The sequence below is a fragment of the Quercus suber genome, unplaced genomic scaffold (genome assembly GCF_002906115.3).
Source record: "Quercus suber isolate HL8 unplaced genomic scaffold, Cork oak 2.0 scaffold_312, whole genome shotgun sequence".
In the NCBI taxonomy this organism is placed as follows: domain Eukaryota; kingdom Viridiplantae; phylum Streptophyta; class Magnoliopsida; order Fagales; family Fagaceae; genus Quercus; species Quercus suber.
In genome coordinates this window covers 651,264-676,227 of record NW_027069768.1, presented here as the reverse complement: position 1 = coordinate 676,227, position 24,964 = coordinate 651,264, and the positions used below count along the sequence as shown (strand labels likewise).

The window sequence follows — 24,964 nt, the reverse complement described above, 5'->3', positions numbered from 1 at the left end:
CATGAATTGGGCCCACAAGAAAATTGAACTAAGCCAAATTGTGCTTGTAGAAAATGTGTTGTCAAATGAGTATCAACAGCAGTACACACTCAAAAGTGTCTAACTCTTGAATGTCGCACAAGGCTTTAAACTCACACACATCGTTCTTTTTTTCTCAACCTCAATATGGGAACTTACCCACTTGATTTTTTTTTTTTTAATAGTTAAACTCACACACACAGGGCAGAGAGAAGTGGATTTTTTTTTCCTTCATGTTAATAGAGCCACTAGTGGAGCCAGGGGCGAGAGGGGCCCCTTTAAACTCCCCAAAAATTCCTTTAAAATATGAGTGAATTTAGCACTTAATAGAAACTTTCGCTATAAATTGGGAGTAAATTTAGATTAGTTTGCACTAACGGAAACCTTAGCTATAAAATTGGAATAAATTTAGGTTATTTTGCATTTAAGGGAACCTTTAGATGAGTTTGCCTCCAAAAGATAAGTGTAACCCCACCTCCCTATCAAGAGATAAATATAACCTCATAGGTACCGTTAATAGTATCTCACTATACGTAAAAATTTAGTTTCTTGTTTTATTTATTTATTTATTTTTTATAAAAGTTTAGATGTTAGAACACTCTCTTGTCATTTGGCCGACTTAGGGGAAAAAAAACCTAATAGGACTTTTTAAGATAATAGAGTATTGAATATAGTTTTTACAGCTTATCTCTAATGTGAAAGTTGCTTTTTCTCAATTCACATATTGGTTTCCATTTCCAAAACTAGCAAAAAAGAGATAGAGAGATAAGTATAACATGAGAAAATAAAAACTAATTGACTAACGACGCTTGTAATTTTTTACAATAATTGAAATTCAATTTATCCATATCACAACATTTTAAAGTTCAAATAAAATCCCTCTATCATTACAATTCAACTCAAAATAGTGGATCACATATTTTAAACTTAAAAAATAATCATTAAAAACAAAACACAACACTAATCCATAATGCCTTAATCCTTACTAGCCTCATCACTCTCGCTCTGCACGTGCAATAAGGCTTTTTTTTTTTTTTTTGAATTTAATATAATTTTTCAATTTGAATTTATCTATTGTTAGTGATGTTACACAGGAAATGATTTTTATAAAACCAAAATTAAGGATTTGAAATGGGGTAAACTGTTGGTTTAGGGTTAGGATTTGTAGCCCAAGCCCAAAACGAATAAATTTGTAGAGTGTGGATGATAGAGCTAGGTTGACTGTGGAGCTCACAATGGTTGATCACAACATCCAAGTATAAACCCGCATAAAAATACCTGTAAAGATCAAATAAGCTGAAGTCCGAAGAGACTTATGATAAATTAAATATTGGTTACAGTTCTTAGGGCTACAGTCCAACCTTTCTTTTTCCTTCTTTTTCTTTTCTTTTCTCCCTCCCCCTTTTTCAGGAGCCCTTCTTCTTTATATAGTATCCTTCCCCCTCATCCCTATCGTCCACTTGTTCTTCATCTAGGTACCTACTTGAGTGTATATCATGTCATGTATCTTCTTTAGCTTTTTATGAGTGGCGGTAACTGAGGTTATACTGTTCAGGGGTCTTCTCCACATAAATGCGGCCAGAAAAGTTGCTACAGTGTATTTAATATGGTGGTGGCATCTTTTCCTTTTAGATATTTCTCCATTTTTCTTATCTCCAGACGTGTCCAAAACTTATCTAAACTGCTGAAGTCATTAGTAAACTCATTCGAACCCCCCAGATATTCATACGACCAAGAATCTTTACATCCGAGGAGAAATGATCTCTTCGGAACACTGATGCTCTCTTCGGACGGATCTTCTTTGCTCCCAAGTATCATTCTTTCGTGCGAAGTACCCATCAACAATTTTAGCCTCTTCGGATATACAATAACCTTCACATTGGGCTTTAAACCCGCTACGTATGGTTGGGCCTTTCCCCCCACAGTTAGTTTAGTGTGTACTAGTTTTTAGGAAAAAAAATATATCAAACATATGTTTAGATAGAAAGTGTGCTAATTTTTAGGAAAAAAATTTGTCTTGTAGTTTTTTTTTTTTTTTTTTTTTTTTTTTTTTTTGATTTAAATTTTTAATTTTTTTTTTTTTTTTTTTTTTTTTTTTTGTTGAATTACAATTTTAACCCTATTTTTTATTTTTTAAGAATAAGAATTATATAATTAGATTAAGGGTATTTTTCACATTTTTTGAAATCATAACTAATTTTTTGAATCTTCTTAATATATAAAGATACTGATCTTTTTTCCCCCTCAATCCCTTGATCCTTTTAAAGTTTCAAACCCTAGGTCTTTTCCCCTAAACTCAACTTTTAAAAAGTTAGCAAAAAAAAAATTGGAAAAAAAGTTGAATTTTATGTCATTTTAAAAGCAATCAAGGTAGTGAGGTGATGATTAGAACTTTCAAGATATATATATATATATATTAACACTTCTTACATTAATTAATTTTATTTCAATTATTTTGAGTAATTAAAGTACATGTTTAAACTTATGTACTTGGATTAATCTCTTGAATTATTGCTTTCAATTTTATCTTTTAACTCAAATAAAGAAATTAAACAATAGCATTGATCTTATTCTTAGTTAGTACTTAGGCCTTACCAATACGGCAAGGCATCTATAATGTTTTCTTTAAGTTGTAAAATTAGATATATTGAACACTATATTAAGAATTGACAAAGGTATTATCTTTAGGAAACATTCCAAACTCGCCTATAGGAGTCAAACGAATATAGTCCAAGTACCATCACTAAACTTTCTAATAATTTACCTAATCAATGCTTTTGGTGGAGCGTGAGTTAGATAAGACACGCCTCAAAGAATTCCCCAGCTAATTGTAGTAGATGCTTCTAGTGTAAAATTTGATAGTCGGATATCCTTATCGCAGAAAATAGTAGATCCTTATTCTTTATTGATCATAATACAAATAGTGCCACCCAAAAGAAAATAGGCATAGTAAATAGTAATTATATAAAAAAGTACAAATATGTAAGGAATAACGATCTATTATTTATTCCCACTACACGCTATGAGTTTGACGGTATCTTTTTTTTATTTTATTTTTAATATTACATTGTACTATTTTAAATTATACTATAACCGAGTTTGCATTGACGCATGAACAAGCCAACATCATGTTTGCTACGTCATTCCTTTTCCAAATGGAACTTAAATTTCATGGATTCTGACTATAAAAAGTCATAAAGGGGAGCAAATTGAAGTACAAATTCGTGGAACACAGAAAAGCAAACAAAAAAAGATGGAGTGGAACGTGGATTTTAGTAAATAAATACAACTTCAATGCCATTACACACTGATGAGATGAGTAGACCTTGGTGTTTTTCGTTGTCATTCTCCTGGGTTTGGAAGAAAAAAAAAATGTCACTCTAAATTTAGTAATAAAATAATATTAACAGAAGTGCCTCAGTTTTTTATTGGGCCATAAATCACAAAGCCTAATACTTGTCATTATCATGTGCTATTCCTATTAGAATTTATTGACCAATGATGTAATGCTTAATGAATCATTACCGGTCCTCCAATAACCCAAAAACATATTGGTGGTGATTACTCGAAAACCAAGTTGAAAATAGCTTGATTTAGTACCTTAAAGGAGAAAAAGCTAATATGAATATTTTTGGTATGAGTAATTATTCAATATTTTTGAAGCACATGTTTCCTCTTCTCACGTAACAGTGGTCACATAAATTAAATTCACAAAAATTTACTTGAAAAACTTGCTTGATACTGTGGCTGTGATTATGAATTTATGCTCTCAACAAAAACTTGCTTGAAAAATTTGAATTTTAGATGACTATTTTGAACACTAAAAGCCCAAGTTCAATGGATCTCATAATGCACTCTTTGTCATGCTGATGGGCCGAGACAGACTATTAATTATTGGCCCTCTCTTCCAAGTTGAATGTTTGGTAAGCTGGATTTTTTTGACTTTGGGGAGCTTGATGTATTGTGTCACCCTTGGCCTTGTAAGTTGCAAAATGAGAAAGCGTGTAATAGCTGTCCCTTAAGTATCCTAGTTCAACATTTTTTTTTGTTTGTTTTCAAATCCACTTTATTCATATTTGGTAAGAAAAGAATACTAATTTAATATAGCTTCCTTTATGGCAATAATCCTTGGCTTAGATGAAACTTGTAATGGGTATGTACTTGCTATGGAGGAGGATTCCTCACTCTCAAGATCTGTTAGAGGTCACTGCTGCTTCTCCCTCAACAAGGACAAGGTAAACAGTAATCAATTTTTTTTTTTCTCACCAAAATATATGTTGAATTTTATATGATCAAACAAAATCATCACGTTCTTTAGATATCATGAATAAGATTAAACATAACCCTGTCAAACTTTGTACTTGTATTACATTTTATTGTGAGCTGAGTATTGATCCAGAGTCTTCAGGTTTTTTTTTTTTTTTTTTTGGGGGGGGGGGGGGGGGGGGGGGGGGGGATTTTTTTTTTTTTTTTTAATATTACATTGTACTATTTTAAATTATACCTCAAATTACATTTTGTATTCTAAAATTTTTAAATGCATGTTTTACATCATAAATTATTACTCTTGTTACACTTTGCAACATGATATCAAGTTTGTTATTAGCTTGGATGAAAATATAAATTTTAGGGTGTAAAGTGTAATCAAGAGTATAATTTAAGGTAATAAAATGTAATTTTTCATTTATTTTCAGGGGATTAAGAAAATAGACAATTAGGTCTTTTCATGTTATGTTATACTTTTCCATTCAAGTTGACAGCAAACTTAACGCTAAGATGCAAAGTATAACAAATGTCATAGTTTAACGTGCATGCAATATGCGCATTTGAAAAGTTTAAAATGTAAAGTGGGCATAGGTACAGTACAATTTCCTAACAAATAAGAAACTATAAAAGAGTTTGCATTGACGCATGAACAAGCCAACATCATGTTTGCTACGTCATTCCTTTTCCAAATGGAACTTAAATTTCATGGATTCTGACTATAAAAAGTCATAAAGGGGAGCAAATTGAAGTACAAATTCGTGGAACACAGAAAAGCAAACAAAAAAAGATGGAGTGGAACGTGGATTTTAGTAAATAAATACAACTTCAATGCCATTACACACTGATGAGATGAGTAGACCTTGGTGTTTTTCGTTGTCATTCTCCTGGGTTTGGAAGAAAAAAAAAATGTCACTCTAAATTTAGTAATAAAATAATATTAACAGAAGTGCCTCAGTTTTTTATTGGGCCATAAATCACAAAGCCTAATACTTGTCATTATCATGTGCTATTCCTGTTAGAATTTATTGACCAATGATGTAATGCTTAATGAATCATTACCGGTCCTCCAATAACCCAAAAAAATATTGGTGGTGATTACTCGAAAACCAAGTTGAAAATAGCTTGATTTAGTACCTAAAAGGAGAAAAAGCTAATATGAATATTTTGGGTATGAGTAATTATTCAATATTTTTGAAGTACATGTTTCCTCTTCTCACGTAACAGTGGTCACATAAATTAAATTCACAAAAATTTACTTGAAAAAATTGCTTGATACTGTGGCTGTGATTATGAATTTATGCTCTCAACAAAAACTTGCTTGAAAATTTTGAATTTTAGATGACTATTTTGAACACTAAAAGCCCAAGTTCAATGGATCTCATAATGCACTCTTTGTCATGCTGATGGGCCGAGACAGACTATTAATTATTGGCCCTCTCTTCCAAGTTGAATGTTTGGTAAGCTGGATTTTTTTGACTTTGGGGAGCTTGATGTGTTGTGTCACCCTTGGCCTTGTAAGTTGCAAAATGAGAAAGCGTGTAATAGCTGTCCCTTAAGTATCCTAGTTCAACATTTTTTTTTGTTTGTTTTCAAATCCACTTTATTCATATTTGGTAAGAAAAGAATACTAATTTAATATAGCTTCCTTTATGGCAATAATCCTTGGCTTAGATGAAACTTGTAATGGGTATGTACTTGCTATGGAGGAGGATTCCTCACTCTCAAGATCTGGTAGAGGTCACTGCTGCTCCTCCATCAACAAGGACAAGGTAAACAGTAATCAAAAATTTTTTTTCTCACCAAAATATATGTTGAATTTTATATGATCAAACAAAATCATCACGTTCTTTAGATATCATGAATAAGATTAAACATAACCCTGTCAAACTTTGTACTTGTATTACATTTTATTGTGAGCTGAGTATTGATCCAGAGTCTTCAGGTTTTTTTTTTTTTTTTTGGGGGTGGGGGGGGGGGGGTGTGGTGGTGATTCGTACTAGAATGTGAAAAAATACCACCTTGAGTTTCAGACATACAGGTGGAACAATTTAAAATTGAAGCTCACTTCCATTTTCTGTAAATTACTAATTTAATTCATTGTGTGAAAACCGAAAGAAAAAGGCACGTGGGATGAAGATATGCTAGCAGTTCTGCATGTTGAAAAGGTAATACAACATTTTTTACAATTTGTCACAACATGTAACGTTTCATAGTGTGAGTGCTGAAAAAAAAAATAGTGGTCCATGTGTAAGTGGTGGTTAATTACTCATAATTTACTATATCAGAGTTGTGGCAAAAATTTGTTGAATAATTTGTGATCCTAGAACTACCCACAATTGGCTTGCACTCAATATCTGGAACTGGTCTCCCCTTCCTTGGTAGTGAGTGAGTCTGAATTGGATGAAAGGCCAAGAGAATATCATTTTGCTGGTAGTGAAATACTGTTGAGATTGAACTTAATGCAAATACAATTGAGAAGCCTCATTTCTTAACACTACCTATGGAAGCTGCTTTAAATCATAGCTAAGTTAAAGTAATTAGATTCAAGGTGGACAAAGATCCAATCTTTCTAGGCATGGTCGGTGGCATCCAGAGGGCCCTCCTTACCAGAGATTTGGGCATAGAGTCTTGTATGATGCTGGAAGCTCTGCTTAATTGCTAAACTCTCATCTGTTATTCAAGAGGTTTGGGCTCAGACTCTTTGGTCTTGATTAGGGCTGTAAACGAGCCGAGTTTTGTCGAGTAGTGAACGTTCAAAGTTGGCTGGATAGCAAAAGTAGAATATTCAAGCTTGGCTTGAGCTTGATATGAACCTACAAATAATATTCAAGCTTGAGCTCATTATAAAGAATAAAAGTTTGAGCTCGGCTCAGCTCGGCTTGGTCTGATTCATTAGTCAAGCCAAGTTCAAGCTCAATATCAAACCCAAACTCAAGCTCAATATCATACTTTTGAGCTTGAGATCCAACACAAGCATATTATCAAGCCCATATCAAGTTTATTATCTAACCTATTTGGTTTGTATGAGTGGTCTCAACTTATAATTAATTTAAGTCTTAGAAGGATATGAGTTAGCTTGTCAACTTCATATCAATTTTATTACCAAACTCATAAATAAGCCTGGATTCAACTTGTTTTGTTAATTTTGTATTGAGCCTTGGTGTTCACGAGCTTGTTCATGAACAATATTTTTTATCCAGACTCAGCTTGTTTATTAAATAAACTTAAAGCTTGACTTTTTTATAAACAAATAAATATAAATGAGTTTTTTATCGATTCAAGCCCGAGCTGTTTATGAACAACTCGGTTTATTTACAGGCCTGATCCAAAATGAGCTACCTTTAAGTGGAAATACATGGTGAAGATGACAAAATCATCTGGTTTCCAAGTCATATCCCCAATCATGGCTTTATTAGCTGATTGTTAATCAAAGACAGTTTAATTACCAAGGAAAGGCAGACCAAGTGGGGGTTTTAATATCATTTTTGCAGGCCTAGTCAAGTTTTGTCCTGACTCCCGAGATCATCTGTGCTATGATTGTTCTTTCACCAAAGAATGTGGCCAGAATTTCTCATTAGTTGTTTGTGTGGTAGAAACTAGAAAGTTGGGATGTGGAGGTTAGTTTGGCAATCAATCAGCTGTAAAGTCAATCTTGATGCTGATTTTTGCTCTTTATGAGGAGCAATTATGAGAACGTGACAAGCTGCCACTGCCAGTGCTACAATAATTGATGTTTACACTTCCCATTTCACAGTCCCCAACAAAAACAAGGGAGGTATCTCATATCTGTCTCTAAAGCCTCTTGAATCCTTTGCTTGATGAAATCAAATATGTTTTGAGTGAAGCCCACAACTCCCATAATTATAGTTTCTGCTTCGATTTCCAGGAAAAAAAAATTATCTCCCCTGGAACTTCAAAATGAGCTATCACATTTGTATCATCAGAATATAGAACTTTTTTCCCAGAATATATATCCTTCATCTTCTCCAAGACATCATGTCCTAATAAGTTATGTACAAATTACAATACATTTCCATCCTGGTATAAAAGATTTATAGAAATAAACAAAGTATGCAACTTGTGACTAAAATTACTTCAGTAACTTCAAACACAAGCAAAATAGCACAAAATTGAATGGATCCAATATAGAAAGAATTCTAATGATTTCGAATGGGAAAATCAAAGAAATATTAAATTCTAATGATTATGCTTATGTAACCCTGGATGTAATCAACTGTCCATCTTGAATTACTAGAAATTCTGTCCTTATTTAGCAAGAAAAGTGTAAAACTATTTCCATTCCATAAACATACCAGTCTGAGAGGAACAAGGCATATAATCTGTTCACTTCGTATTTCGTATACATTACTTCTAACATTTTCCTACTTGCTCCTGGTGTAATGCCCTGATAAAACTTCCAATTCAGTTTCTACAGCAACAATACCTTTAATTACTTTTGATGCAGTTTCACTTACTGTTTTTTGATTCATACGTTTTTATTTGATCCCAATAAACACCAGAAGGTAAAAATCTTATTGCCAATTATTTAAAAAGCAATATTATCTTAATTTGCTGCTGATTTTGCTAACGATTAATGAAGATGGGTTCAAAAATTTAATCCAGAACCATATCAACCATGTCATCAGTAAGACAAAAAGGGAAAAGTTGAAGGGAGATGGATCATAAGTTCCAGTAAAAGATAGTTCCCAGACCATTGCCAGACAAGGATGAAAATAATCAACCAAGGAACTGGAAAATTTTAGGAATTAAAACTTTTGACAGAACATTCCTATTATTGAATACAATATACAAGAAGAAAGTAAACAAAATTGACATGATATTAAATCCAAAAGCCACGTTCAATCCATATGAACTATCTTCAAAAGTGGTTATACCCCAAAAAAGAAAAGAAAAAAACCCTAAAGCAACTAAAGAGTTACATGGTAATAGTGCAGGCAAGGCAACTGTGATACTATCGAAGTCTCATGGTGTCCTGGATATATCTCAGCAACCTCTTCATTTCCCATTATAGCCATCCACTGAAACAACTTGGTAATATTGCAGTCATGTAGGGATCAGGTCCATATCGTATGTTCGAATTTATAGTATAGGAATCCCTGGAAAACAATCCAGCACATATTAGCTGTTGAGAAAACCGAGAGTTAAAAGCATGGACCAATTAATACAGCAACATCACTTATTTAGCATATGAAGATATTGAATAATTGAACCGAGCAAAATGACAGAGATAATAAAATCTACCTTAAGAATTGTTTGCACAGCATTAGAAGAAGTACAGGTAATTGTTGGTGTAAGCTCATGAGCACGCGCTTTTATTCTACCCAAGTGTTTACATATGTAACATGCAAAGGATATGAAACTGCAGCTGCCTTGAGAAGGTACATGTATGCAAGACCGGCTGCAGCACCTGCCAGAGAGAAATAAATCTATTCAGTTGACATCCGGTACACACAAACTGTTACCATCAAGATACAGTTAAGGGGCAAATAGAAGTAAGTAATATATAAGATGTGGGTGTTCTTCACAAAAAGAGCACATTCAGGTGATTGATGATTTCATCATCAGTATGTTTCTTCATTACAAATTGTTTATTCTGCTTCATCTGTCATATTCTAAGCAGTTTTTTATTTTATTTTTTAAAGGGCAATTTCAACAATCTGGGATATTAGGCATAGTGAAGGAGAATAATAAAGTTCATGAATGAAGGGAAAACAGTTTTTGTCCAATACAGTCTCACACATCAAGATTGTAAACGTGACAGAAAGGCACGCTTAAAAGAGACAAAAGGATTAGCAAGCTTGTTAAAATGTCTATACTTTTGGCTAATGGCAATATAGCCAGAAGGGCCACAAAGCTGAGCCTCCAGGGCACAAAATCAAATATTTGAGGTAGGTTGGACTAATGGTGTACATCCAAGTTGCAAGCACATTATTGGAAGAACCAATTATTGCTGATAAAATCTCAAGTGGGTTCCTGTAGTCAAAGGACGAGCCACCAGTGCATGAATCTAATCCCTAAAGCCTAAAGGAGTTGCCATCATCTTGTAATTAAAAGACACGTTATATTGAGAGGTAGTCGAAAAGTTTATTTTGTATTCATTAGCTTAACAAATCTGCCAAGGAGATAGAAACACATGAAGGAGTAAGACAATACCTTCCCAAATCCAGCCTAATCAAGGATCGCGCACACGTTTTCCCAAATAAAATCCACACTTAAGACCGTGATAAATTGGCATTCAGCTTTTGCCATCTTGTGGTATCTGCCGTAATCAATGACTCAAATGTCTAGATACGAGGTCAAATCTTCTCCGCAGTTGTTAATACTTAATACCCCTTGCAACTCTGGACCCATATAAAATAAAAATAAGCAACAAAACACCTATTTTCTTGTCGTTTATTACAGTAACAAGTTCTTTAACCTTCAACACATTATAACACAAGAACCCTGCTTGCATTTACAGCACGAATCTTATGAACCTAACACTGCCAGAAAATTCAATATAAATGCAAATACAGAAGAATCATCAAAGTTTTCCTCAAATTAGCATAGTTGAATTTCTCCCATTTCCACCAATTAATATGTTCTAAGCCCCTGGGTGGCAAAATGCATAAAGTGAAAAGATCTGCTAAATAGCAAGATTAAAAACATGAAGAGAAACCCAATCAGATGCACTAAGAGCCTTATTACTCAATTGGTAACTCCTAATATCTCTAACTAAGACATCCAAGGTTCAAATCACCCCTCTCCCAATGTAACTACTAAAAAAAGAAACCCAAACAAATGCAATCTTATTCATTTTTTTACTCATCATAAGTGGAGGAGGGGAATTTGAACCCTGGACATCTCTTACAGGAACCGTCATTGGTGATGCAATCTTAAATATTTCTTCTATTTCATTTTTTGAAAATTACATTTCTTCTATTTTTAATTACATAATAAATACCCTTTTTTAAATAAATAAAAAAATTCCCCTATTCCCTATTCACACTAAAAAAGTACCAACTCATACATAACAAAATCTAAAACTTCACATTCTTTTACCAACTCATCCATCTATAATGCCATCAAAGTAAACAACAAATCTAATACTTCAATATTTTCAATATATCTTTTTTTGTTGATACATGTAAAGTGGAGGAGTGGGATTTGAATCTGAACATTTCCGATGAAAACAACCAGAAGTGCCCGTTAACCTAAAGATCATTCGCGATGCAAAATCTTGTACATTTCTTCTATTTGTAGTTACATAAAAAATACCCTTTTTTCCCTATTCCCTGTTCACACAAAAACAGTACCAACACATAGAGGAAAAAATCTAGAACTTCACATACCAACTCATCCATCTATAACGCCATCAAAGTAAACAACAAATCTAATACTTCAATATCTTTTATATATCCTTTTTTTTGTGTGTATACATGTTAAGTGGAGGAATGAGATTTGAACCTGAACATTTCTGATAAAAACAGATAGAAGTGCTTGTTGACCTAAAGATCATTTGCAATACAAAATCTTATACATTTCTTCTATTTCTAGTTACATAAAAAATAAAATTTAAAAAAAAAAAAAAAAAAGTGCCACCTAAAGAACATTCACGATGTAAAATCTTATACATTTCTTCCATTTCTAGTTACATTTAAAAAAAAAAAAAAAAAATAGTACCCTATTTTTCATTATTCCCTATTCACACTATTAATGCATCATCAAAAGTAAACAACAAAATTCCAAAAACCAAATAAAAACAAAATGAAATCTTTAAAAGACTTAAGGGAATAATAATTAGAAAAACAAAAAAACAAGCAGTTGTAACTGTAATTGTTAGTATTAGCTAATAATTAACCTGAGGTTGTTGTGGGAGCAAAGCCTTGGTCCTCTTTTGCATAGCAACGAGGACATTGTGCCACGTGTTGACTCTAGAATGCGACTTGCCGTGCAAGCCAACGTTCAAATCCGACAAGTCGTCGGCCTCGACCATGGCCACCTCCTCCGGATCCGCCCCGTCCAGCACGTAAATCAAGCACGAGCAGAACCCTTTGGAAATCTCCGAGTCGCTGTCGGCCAGGAACCGAACCCGACCCGACTCGTCCAACTCGGCCTCCACCCACACCTGGGTCGTGCACCCCGTGACCCGGTTCTCCGGCGCCCGAGTCCTCGACTCGTCCGCCGGAGGAAGAATCGCCGCGTAGTGCAGCAGCCGCTTCACCCGGTCGATTGGCTCGTGCAGGGCCCTGAACTCCGTCGCCAGGCGGTGGAGCTTGTCGGACACCAGCTCCGACGACGGAGCTATCGCCGTCAAGGCGGAACACGAATCGAAACCCGAAACGCGAATGCATTGCAAAGGCGCGAACGCGAATTTTCTTTCGTTCACGTTGTCTATAAACTTCAACCTAGTTCGCTGCGAAAATTTCAGGGAACTAAAACCAAACAAAAAAGACGAAGAAGAAGATAGAGAAAGTGTTGTTGTTGTTGGACCAGAGACCATGTTGTTGTTTCTGAGGGAAAAAAAAAAATGTAAGTAGGAAAATTAATGTAAGAGAGAGTGAAAAGTGAGAGAGAGAGAGAGAGAGAGTTGGTTAAGAATAGAATAATTGAGAGAGCAAGTAAATGGGAGGGAGATCCTTAAAGTTCGCACCGTTTGTTGTCTGAATCTAATAGCTTGTGTTGTGTTGCGTTGGGTGTAGTTGTTGTAGAGGTGAGTGGAGAATCTTTAGTTATAAACTTATATGTACATGTAGACTATAGAGAGGGGGAGAGAGTTAGTGGGCCTTGGCCGCCAGGCCCAACCAGCCGCCGCTGCCACTAGCCACTACTATACCATACGCGCCATATATTTTTGGGGGAAATTAAAAAGTCATACTTTCTTAATAAAGAATATTTAAAAGTCTACAGTTATTTATTTAGAGCATCTGTGTCTAGTGAAAATTTCTATCGGATACGTTCGAATTTAGACATGTGTTTAAGAGTGAACATGTGTCCACCATCCAATATGTCCAATAGAAACTTCCATTGGACACAAGTCACACCCTTTAAAAACTCACACCTAAAATTACTGTTTCTTAAGTTGCTATTGCTAAAATAAATATAGTTGATATAGTAAATGGGATACTTGTACCTGCAGTGGGTTTCTTTCTTTTCTTTTTTCTTTTAATTTTTATTTTTATTGTCTTTTTCTTCTCTCTCTTTTATTATTGACCTTCACACTCTCTCTCTCTCCCGAACCTCTCTCATTAGTCCTTTCCACTTTTCTCTCTCTCTCTCTCTCTCTCTCCTCAAACCTTGCCCCCATCGTGGGTCTACCAACATAGGATGTACGTGTTTTGCAGATCACAATTGCATATGGCACCAATGTGGGTTTTCTAATTTATGGAACTTTTCTTACTGTGTTACTTTTGGGTTGATCCATTTATGACTTGAACCCGCTATGACCTAACTCTAATCTATAAAATCTTGGGTCGTGTTTTGTAGTTTTTTTTTTTTTTTTTTTTTTTTTTTTTTTTTTTTTAAGGGGGTTGTGTTTGTAGGTTTGTATCAAACATTGACACTCCTAGTTAGCAGGTGCTTTTAGTCGAAAGTTTTTATGCAAATTTTATATTAAAAAAAAATTATAAAAATTTGTATTAAAAAAATCAAATATTTTTTTCTTTTCTCATAAAAAGTTTTTAAAAATATTTCCTAACTAATACTCTTAGAACATTTGCTAACTTTTCCCTTCACTTTATCCACCCAAAATATTTTTATTTTGTAAAGAGCAACGCTACAAAGAAAACAGTTTTTACAACATTGATTTGATACTTGGTAGGTTATTATTTACTCTATAGTCATAATTTTTATCATAACAAATTTCACAATAAGAAAGTATATGGACACAACTTTTGTTTCACAACTCTTATCAATTATCACAAATCACAATCTTAACATGTGTTACTGTAAATAGTAGAGAAAAAGTGATAAGTCTATATAAAAGTGATGATTCATTAATCACAGTTGCATATACCATCAAGTTGTAACAATGTGTGGTCCTAGAATATATGTTTCACAATTTTTTTAATTTTTTGCATAAGGATTTGCTACACATAAGTGTGTAGGAGTTGCTGCAAACAGGGTTAGGTGGCAACAATCCATGGTTACACTTGTCCTAAGGTCATGTGCAATGAACATGACTAGATTTGAGTTAACTTTCTCTGTTAAAATAGCAGCACACACACACACACACACACACTCTCTCTCTCTCTCTCTCTCTCTCAAAATCCAAAATCTCTCTCTTCTTCACCTCCTTCGTTCATCCCTTCTCTCTCTTTGCCATCTCACACATATAAGAAAAAAAACACTTAGCCATCTCAAGCATTAAAACTAGCCAAAGATAAATATGCCTTCATCTCAAAAAGCTTTTTTTATTTATTTATTTTTAAGTTCTCAAGAAGCTTTGAATTAGTTTCATTCATCAAAAAGTACATTAATTTCAGTCTTGAATATTTTCTTGGCATCCAAATAGCAAGAATCCAAAATTCCCAAAAAAAACAAAGCAAAATCCCGATAAAACCCATTTGATTTAGCATCAGATCTAAACCCTAATTTCCTAAAAAATTGCACATATCGGAGCCAAAATCTTCATTATGCACAAATCAGATCTAAATTTTTGGAGGATTTCTTGTTGCATGTTGGATCTTCGGTTTTAGGTGGGATTGGCAACAAGAGTTTTTTTATGGGTTTAGGTGGCTATGGTTTTTTATGAGAGGAACGAAGAAGGAGGAAGAAAGATGGAGAGAGAGTCTGATGATTTTGAAGAGAGAGAGAGAAGGGAAGAGAGAGGAGAGAGAGAGCCTAACCTTTTTGCGTGTTTGATGTTTGAGAGAGAGAAAAAATGTTGTAACTTAAGTTAAAGGACAATACAAACTAAAATTAAGCATGTGCGTTTCACATGATACTAGGATAAGTGTCGCCATGGATTGTTGCCACCTAACCTTGTTTGTAGCAACTTCTGCACACTTGTATGCAGTAAATCATTGTCCTTTTTTTTTTTTTTTTTTTGAGAAACAAACACACACTCACACGCAAGGGAGAGGAAAAGTGGAAGGTTCATAAATGTTAATTGTTATCATCAGGAGTGGACGCCATATGTTGAAACTCTCTAAAAAAAAAAATTCTCAATTATTTTTATTTTTTATTTTTTGGAGAGAGTTTCAACCTATGGTGTCTGCTTTTAATGATAGCTCTTTATCATTAGACCAAGATATCAACCGATTTTTGGCATAGGCGGAGATTGAACCCCAGATCTCTTATTCAACCATCAGAGACTTTACCAGTTGAGATAGTTAGAACCCACCTCAATTACTTAAGTTGACCAACTCAGTAATTGTGAAATTTGTTACGAAAAAAAATATAGGTATCAATTATCATAATTGATCACTCTAAACTTATTGTTTTGTAAATTGAATGTAAGGGTTAGCAGTGGGCTAGGGCGGGTCATTTTTTTACTTGGCCCATGGGCCAATTGGGCTAGGCTTAGTAGACCATTGACTAGTTAATAGGGAGGGTTAGACAAGCTTAAAGGAAAAACTCCAGCTTATGGCCCTACCCAGGGGAAATGCCCATTTTTTCTATAGTGTACTAGGCTACTAGGATTTTTTAATAGGCCTTCAATGGGTTTATAAAATTTAATAAAAAAATTATAATTATATTACATTACAAAACACAAATCTTTCAATTGAACCATTAAATATATTTTAAAAAACCATTGATTAAATTTTATTGATTGAATAAATAAGTATACTGATGTGTTCATAAATATATTAGGGTGAGAATAATTGCATCATTACAAAATAAGGAAAGAATCAATTTCTTTGTTTTTTTTTAAAGGAAAGAATCCAAGAATTCAAAATCTATTCAAGTTTTTATGGTAAAAAACTATTTAATTTTTTTATTAAGGTTTTAAATGTTTTTTCTTTTTCTATATTTTAATTTTTTTTTAAAAAAAGTCCATTTTTTTAAAAATCAAAGTTACTAGACTACTAGACTATAAGTTTCCAGAACTAGCCTCATTAATTTAAACTATAAAAAAATAATGGTATTGACATTTTAAATAAATAAAAGGGTAAGATAGAAATTTTATTTATTAATTTTAGAAAGAGGACTTCAGTTTGGGACATCCCAAAATAGAATAGAAGACCAACAAACTGGGAAGAGGGAAATATTTAGTAAGCATGATTTAACATAATCACTTTTAAGCATCCTATTGATTAAGTGTGTGGCTTTAAAGTATTCCTCTCTCATATCTCAAGTTCAACCCTCACCCCCCCAAATTATTTTGTTTTAAATTTTGGGTTAACAACTTGAGCAACAATTTGGGCTAAAGAGCTGGCGAACAGCGAGTGTCCATGGGTAGAAAAACTAGTCCATGGCTTAGCTCATTAGGCTATTGGGCTACCTATGTGTCATAACAATACTAGGTTGGGCTGCCCGTTAACCCGGTGGGTCAGTAGGCTCTTGGGCCTGGTTGTGAGATATTTGGTGACCCTTAATTGAATGGTGATTTAGTTCCCATAAAACTCATAAAAACTAATCAAACTGGTAATTTGTTGACAATAACCAAAATCTTTTGGTTTATCTTTTTCTCTCAATTAAAAGAAAAGAAGTAGATATGATCCGTTAAATATATTCTAGGCTCAAAATATTATTTTTGTCCCTAAATTTTACCAAAATTTTTCCCTCTCTAAACTTTAAAATGTTTGATTTTTTATCTCTAAATTTTGTAAAGAACTTTTTCCAATAGTTTAGGGATAAAAAAAAAAAAATAGTTTACATAGTTTTAAAAATTAGAACGGTCAAAAAACTGAAAATGAATCTTTTTGGGATTCGATCTCGATTGAATCAGCAAGTCTAGTCTGGTTTTTAAAACAGTGATAGTTTAAGGATTAAAAATATTTTTAAACAAAAAATTTAAAAACTAAAAGTGAAAACTTTTTAATAGTTAAGAGACAAAAAATAAATTTTATGCAAACTTTAGGAACGAATAATATTGTAGCATATATTCTAAAGTCATCATAAAAAAGAAAATATAAAGTAACTTATATATAATTTGCAGTATCTAAAAAGCATTTTTATTAGCAGTTGTACAAATGTTATGGTATAAACTTCAGACAAGAGACAAAAAGATTCATATTTTGGATAAAATGTTTAGGTATAGAATTTGTTTGTCCTAAAGTGTGAAGGTCAGCATTTCTATTCCCAAAGTTAAGTTAATAGAAAAAATCGACAGGGACATAATCATGTTTGATTCGGGTTGTAGTCTATTTGAAATGTTAACCAATGGTCCAATAATTAGTTTAAGAATTATTTTTAAAAGTATTTTATTGAGAGGATGATAAAATAATAAATATTGTCGATAACTTTTTATATTTTTCATAAAAATGATTGGTGTTTAAGAATTATTTTTAAAAATATTTTATTGAGAGAATAATAAAATAATAAATATTGTTGACAATTTTTTATATTTTTCATGAAAATGATATCAAAACTTTCATATTATAATTTATTAACAATTACCCGGACTTCTGTTAACATTATCATAATTTATATTCAAATTTGATTTTTATACTGTTGCTTCCTAGACTAAGAAATCTGTGACGGGTAGCATTACGTAAAGGATAAAGGTCCAAAAATGGCATTGATTACCGAGAGAGACAAGTGTTTCAGTTACCTATTAAAATTCAGAGTTTTCAACTTTCTTCAATGCATGATGTTTCCATGAGATCCACGTGGATGTGACTTTGAACACAGAAAATGAAAAAAGAACACAATATATATATGAAAAAAAAATCTTTGTTTCTTTTTTAAGCTAGAAAATAATTTAGTACTCTAAAATTCCTAATAAATATTTTTCAAGGTAAATTGTAAATTATACCTTTAAAGTTTGGGAGTGATTAGATTTTATATTTTAAAGTTTTAGAATTTGAATTTTACCCCTTGAAGTTTGTGATGTTTGGATTTTACACTTTGACGTTTTAAAATTTAGATTTTATTCCTTAAAGTTTAAGATTATCTGGATTTTATACCTCTAAATTTTGAAATTTTAGGGTGTAAAATACAAACACCTAAAAACTTTAGCCAGTAAAATCCAAACACTCTCAAAATATAAGGGGTAAAATTTAAATTTTGAAATATCAGGGTGTACAATCCAAACATCACCAAATTTCAGGGGGTAAAATCTAAATTCTAAAACTTTAAAGTGTAAAATCAAATTATCCCAAATTTTAGGGGTGTAATTTGCAATTTACCTTATTTTTCACCATATTTCAACAAAATCTTGAAATAATTTATTTTCTTTCTCTAATAAGGTACTCTATCTTTGTCCAATAAATAATTTATTACTCAACTATCTTCTTTGTAAATATGAAAAAAATAAAAATAAATAAATCATGAAATCAATTTTTATTTTTAATCCTCGGGAAGGTACTCTAACTTCAAATCAATAATTCAATCAATTCTTTCTCAAAAAAAAAAAAAAAAATTCAATCAATTATCTTTTTTGTAACGAAAACTATTAAATAATAATTTTTGCTTTATTATTTGTACTTTTTAGTCCTTGAATTCTTATGTAATCTTGTTCCCTCTTTTATTTCTATCATGCTTGAATTCCTAGGTTTTCACTAAAGTACGCTAAAAGGGGAAGAAATAAAAAAAGACCTAGTCTTAATTATATATTTTGATATGACATACTATTTAAAGAAGGGTCCATAGTTGTATTTAGGATATTTATTAATAGACAATTTTAAGAAACTTTTAAAACTACTTTAAAAGAAAATATAAAAAACTGTAAAAATAAAATTACTTATTTTTTTATTTTCTCATAATAAATTTCTAGAAATATTTTTTAAACCAATAATTTTAGAACATTTATTAACTTTTTCCTTTAATAATTTATAAAGGTAATACTTACTGCCTAATACCTCCAATTCTACAGGGAGATACCATTCATAAGCAGTTTTGTCTTTAATTTGGAAGAGACGGACTATTCAAACCCACAATATATATATATATATATATATTCGGTGGATCATGGATGACACTATGCACTAAAGTCCAACCTTTTAATCTTTTATATTAACTTCAAAAAATTAATAGATAATTCACAACTTTATATACAATTGTTATATTGCGTTGGGGTCTCATGATAACTTTCAAGACAACACTTTATAGGAGCATTTTTTTTTTTTTTTTGGGCGGCTGTTTAATTTAATAGTTTCTTTTACAGTCACCTAAAACATAAAACAACATTATTTTTTTTCTTAGAGAGTTTCAACTTATGGCATTTACTCTAATAACTTATGGCATTTGCTTGTAATGATAGTTCTTTATTATCATACCAAGGCATCAATCTTCTTTATATATATATATATTTTTTTTTTTTATAAAACATCATTCTTATTAGCTTAATCTCTTCAAATATATCTGTTATATCTGGGTAGAATAAGAGGGGTAGATGATATTGCAATTAATCCTTAATTAAATCCAAATTTTAGCTAGATATGCACTGCAGAATATATATATATATATATATGAATTTAATTAAAATTCACAAGAGTCATATATGTTTCGAAACAATTATTAATAGGACCAAAGTTTGGCTACAAATTAGGTTGTAGCCAATGACTACAACTCCAACTGAAAAAATTAATATGACTACATATTTTGTGTTAATCGGATGTTATTTACTATTTAATCTATAAAATTATTTGTTGCACATAATTTTTTATTACAAAAATTTGAAATTTAAAAACTTGATTGATGATATAGTTATTGATCTTTAATATTTTGAAAATTTTGCAAGCATACAGAATATAAGAAGAAAATGTAATCTAATGGTGAATTTATCAAAATTCACATTCAAATTTGTAGCTCAACTTTGCCCTAATAAATATTTCTCTCCAAAGGACTTATACAACAAAGTTATTTTTTCCCTCTAAGTAAGGCAATTTTTGTTGGAAGTATTAAAAAATGGTACATGTCATTTGGAATGCTGATGAGTTTTTCCATTAATCAGGATTCAGGCATTACTTTTTCTTTCATACGGCTAACTGCTTTACATACCAAGGCATCAATCTTCTTTATATATATATATATATATATTTTTTTTTTTTATAAAACATCATTCTTATTAGCTTAATCTCTTCAAATATATCTGTTATATCTGGGTAGAATAAGAGGGGTAGATGATATTGCAATTAATCCTTAATTAAATCCAAATTTTAGCTAGATATGCACTGCAGAATATATATATATATATATATGAATTTAATTAAAATTCACAAGAGTCATATATGTTTCGAAACAATTATTAATAGGACCAAAGTTTGGCTACAAATTAGGTTGTAGCCAATGACTACAACTCCAACTGAAAAAATTAATATGACTACATATTTTGTGTTAATCGGATGTTATTTACTATTTAATCTATAAAATTATTTGTTGCACATAATTTTTTATTACAAAAATTTGAAATTTAAAAACTTGATTGATGATATAGTTATTGATCTTTAATATTTTGAAAATTTTGCAAGCATACAGAATATAAGAAGAAAATGTAATCTAATGGTGAATTTATCAAAATTCACATTCAAATTTGTAGCTCAACTTTGCCCTAATAAATATTTCTCTCCAAAGGACTTATACAACAAAGTTATTTTTTCCCTCTAAGTAAGGCAATTTTTGTTGGAAGTATTAAAAAATGGTACATGTCATTTGGAATGCTGATGAGTTTTTCCATTAATCAGGATTCAGGCATTACTTTTTCTTTCATACGGCTAACTGCTTTCTTTGACGAAGCGCATTAGCCCAATGTAAATTGTAACTATCAACTATTATTTCTACGGGAAGTACGTTGAAATAATCAAAATGAATCTTCCTTATCCAATTACTACTTTTTTTCCCCTCAATTTCCTTCCCTAGGCCTAGTGTTTGGCAATGATACAATCATCAAATTAAATCATGTTGAAAGGCTCATTGACAAATGGTCTACCACCTTGTTTAAAAGTCAATTGATTTGAAATGCAAATAAATATTTATCGATGGATCAATTATTAGTAAATGTTATTGGACAGGTTTCACTTCTAAATTATTATTTTTGGGTGGGTTTTAGTTAGTTTAATTAGTAAAGTCTTTTGTCGTCGAATAAGAGATATTAAGTTTGATTCCCGTCCATACCAAAAAATCAGTTGGTAACTTGGTCTGATTATAAAAAGTAATCATCCAGAGTGGGCACTGTAAATTGAAACTATCTTTAATTTTTTTTTTTTTGAAATAAATTGAGAACTCTGTTTGGAAATCCATTTAAAATTATTTATTTATTTTAAAAATATTTCATCTATTATCCTTTTTTTTTTTTTTGAGGAAGATTCATCTATTATCTTGTTTGGATATTTAATGGAAAGAAATGAAATAAATAAACAAAGCTAGTTCATTCCATTCAAATTCAATCCCCTTCTAAAAATTCTGTCTCAAAAGTGTAAGTACCAATTGTACCCTTAGTTTGAGGAAAAACAAATAAAAAGTTAATAATATAATAATAAAATTATATATTTTTTGTCTTTTCATTTTTCATCTTATAAACTCACAAGAAAATATGCAACGTTTCATTTCATCTTATTCTATCCTTTTAAAAACTTCTTAGCATATTAAAAATAGGACAAAGTTTGGTTATAAACTTGATTGCAGCCTAAGGTAACAACTTCACTCAATATCTTTTTATTGGATGTGAATTTTCAAATTTATTATTGAATTACATTTTTTTTCTTACATTCTTTGTACTTGCAAAATTTCTAGAAGATTAAAGATTATTAACTATGTCATCAATCAATTGTTTAAATTACAAATTTTTATAGTCTAAAATTATGCATAAAAAAATAAGTTTATGGATCATATAGTAAAGAATATTCAATTGTCACTACAACAAATCTGACTTTTTTCAAGGGTCAAAACCCTTAAAAAAATTATTAAAAAACCTTGAAAAAATTATTTTAAGAGTCCAATCGACCTTTGATAACTTTTGAAACATATACCGACGAAAATGAAATTTTGAAGGCCTTTGTAGCCCTCAAAACAAGTGCTCTAATCTTATTTTGAGGGTTAGGAGACCCTTAAATAACCTTTTACTAAGGTTTAAAAGATTCATATTTACAACCTTTGATAAATAAGGTTATTTAAGGGGTCTCTTGACCCTCAAAATAATATTTTATTTTATTAAAAAAAAAAACCACAATCATGCACAAAATATATATTTATATATTGTTACAATTACACACAAAAATTCATAATTGTTGAGATGATATGCTATGATATTGATGTATAGCAAAAGTGGTATATTGCTACAATTACACTTTCTTTGATCTCTAAACTCAAACCTACAAATTAACAAATTGGGAGTTGCATACAAATAGCCGATATGTCAATTATTGTTTAAGAGAAGATATCAATAGCTACAATTTGTACAAAGACCAAATCTGTCCAAGAGTAAAAAGTTTTGATACATTTTATTCTTCATCATCATCTCCAAAGCAAGAAGTTATCAGCTAGTACAATTGAACATTTTAGCCATTATGGGTGCCCTCAAGTTTCTGAAAAAGAGAGAATGATACCAAAAGTTTGATAATTTACCAACAAATATATCTACACACCTTTCACAATATCAAATTCAAGATACCCACAATTTTAAAAAGGACAAAAAAGGCTCAACAGAGTTCATATATCTAAATAAAACATGCTGATTAAAGAAACTTCATTCATCAACAAAGTCTTACGAAATTACTTTCTTTCATAAAAATCCATTTATCCATAAAAAAAATAAAAAAAATAAAATTAAGAAGAACTCTTGGAAAGGACATCGGTCCATAAAATACGTGGGTACCTTTCTATTATTTCTTATTTTATTTTTAATATCACAAATAATCACACCAAGCAAACACATCAATTTAGTTTCCAAAGCAATCAAATTACAGCACATCAATATAAAACCAAAAAAGAAAAAATTACCTGCGGCAATTGCCAAGCACTGGGTATATCCAACCTTGAAGCAGAAAAAATTTGTCACAACCAAAAGAAAAAAATTGAAAGTCAATTCAACACATACAGATAAAAATCCATGTACAGAATAGAGAGATGGGATATATAGTAGATCTTTTTGGAAGGATTGATGAGACAAATACCAACGTTTCTCCTATAATTCTTTTTAATTTCAAAGAGAATTAAATAAATGTCTTGGTTCAAGGTTTTGGATTTATGGTTTCAGAGACACTCCCAATTTCTAAGGTAATGAACAGAGTCTGAAAATAACTTATGTCATAATAAGCACTAGTGGCACATAGAGCCATGGTCCCTGACACAATAAAATTTTGAATTGGTCCATAAACTAATTGGTACAACATTGGAGTTAATCAACATCCAACATTTAAAGAATTGAAGATGGAAGATAAAATGCACAATTTTTTTATTAACAAAACGTAGAAATATTTTTAATGCCAAGAACTTCATGAATAATGAGGTGAAAGAGTTGCCACAGACAAATATCATAGAGTTCTGATACCTGCTCCTCAGGCAGGCGAGAAAGTATCACGCAATGCACGAACAGTAAATGCATCAATCAAAACTCTCTTCCTTGTCTGCATTGTAGATATGAACCCATCAGTTGAAACTCACAAAAGGAACATTAGAAAAATATGCTTATGACGACCAATTAGACCATAATGAAAAAAAGAAGAAAGCATGACATTTGAGAACAAGCATATCAAACAAGAATATCAAGTTATTCAGGATGCCAATGAATCAATAAAATCCGAAATTGCTGATACTAACCCCTTCATTTAGGTGACTTGCAATATTCCCAAGTAAAATGGTAGTATTTGTTCTGATTGCTGGCTCTTCATCAACCTGCAAGATTTACAAAACTGAGAAACCTATTGAATGTAAAAGAAAAAGAAGTCATCGTCAACTAAATCAATATAGGCATTTAATGATCAATAAAACCAACTTAAGTCATTAAACAGGAAGTCCAAAATATGATATGTGTGCTAAATGCATAAAGAATGTATAATTCAGTTATTAGATTTTCAAAATATGTAACTATGTTAATTTTTTAATGTAAGTTATAGCCTTAAGCTAGAATTAAGTTCATAATCAATTTTTTTTTTGAATAAAATAAATTTGACAGAAAATTGAAAAAATAGTAGTAAATGGAAACCTACTGTATTTGTGTAATCAAGCATTAAAATTATTTTATTCTAGCTGGTGCGTGTGCTCAGACACCATGATTATTGAAAATTAACTTTAATCTCTACCCAAAAATGATCGACCTAAAAGAAAGGTTGATGTGAGATTTGAAATGGACGAGATGAACACCATTTTTCTTTAACAAAAAACACACTTTATAAACCTCTTTTTTGGAAAAGTTTAAGACCTCATAATTTTTTACAACTTTTTGCTACAACTGTGACGTGGTAAAGTGTGATCGGTAAGAAAAAATGGTGGGTCCATGTGCAAGTGATAGTTAACCACTCACAACCCACCACATCAGAATTGTGGCAAAAAAATTGTGGAATAATTTATGGTCCTAGAACTACTCACCTTTTCTTCCCACACTATTTCTTGCCTAGTCATGATTATCTTTCCATTT

The 24,964-nt window shown here is 31.5% G+C and overlaps 1 protein-coding gene and 2 long non-coding RNA genes across 3 annotated transcripts; 1 reads left to right on the top strand and 2 right to left on the bottom strand.

Moving 5' to 3' along the window:
* The first annotated feature begins 6,272 nt into the window (after positions 1–6,272).
* LOC136071434 (uncharacterized) lies at positions 6,273–10,368 on the top strand. Its single transcript, XR_010632736.1, has 3 exons — positions 6,273–6,449; positions 7,603–9,847; positions 9,948–10,368. It is a non-coding gene; the product is annotated as an uncharacterized LOC136071434 (long non-coding RNA).
* A 1,765-nt stretch (positions 10,369–12,133) lies between these two features.
* On the bottom strand, positions 12,134–12,787 carry LOC111996146 (sufE-like protein 2, chloroplastic). Its single transcript, XM_024028097.2, has one exon. It carries the CDS (start codon positions 12,785–12,787, stop codon positions 12,134–12,136), a length of 654 nt encoding a protein of 217 aa, XP_023883865.2.
* Positions 12,788–22,788: 10,001 nt separating this feature from the next.
* On the bottom strand, positions 22,789–24,236 carry LOC136071429 (uncharacterized). The gene is made up of 4 exons (XR_010632730.1): positions 24,148–24,236; positions 23,879–23,954; positions 23,329–23,362; positions 22,789–22,913 (listed from the first exon to the last, which is right to left on the bottom strand). It is a non-coding gene; the product is annotated as an uncharacterized LOC136071429 (long non-coding RNA).
* Between the last annotated feature and the right edge of the window lie 728 nt (positions 24,237–24,964).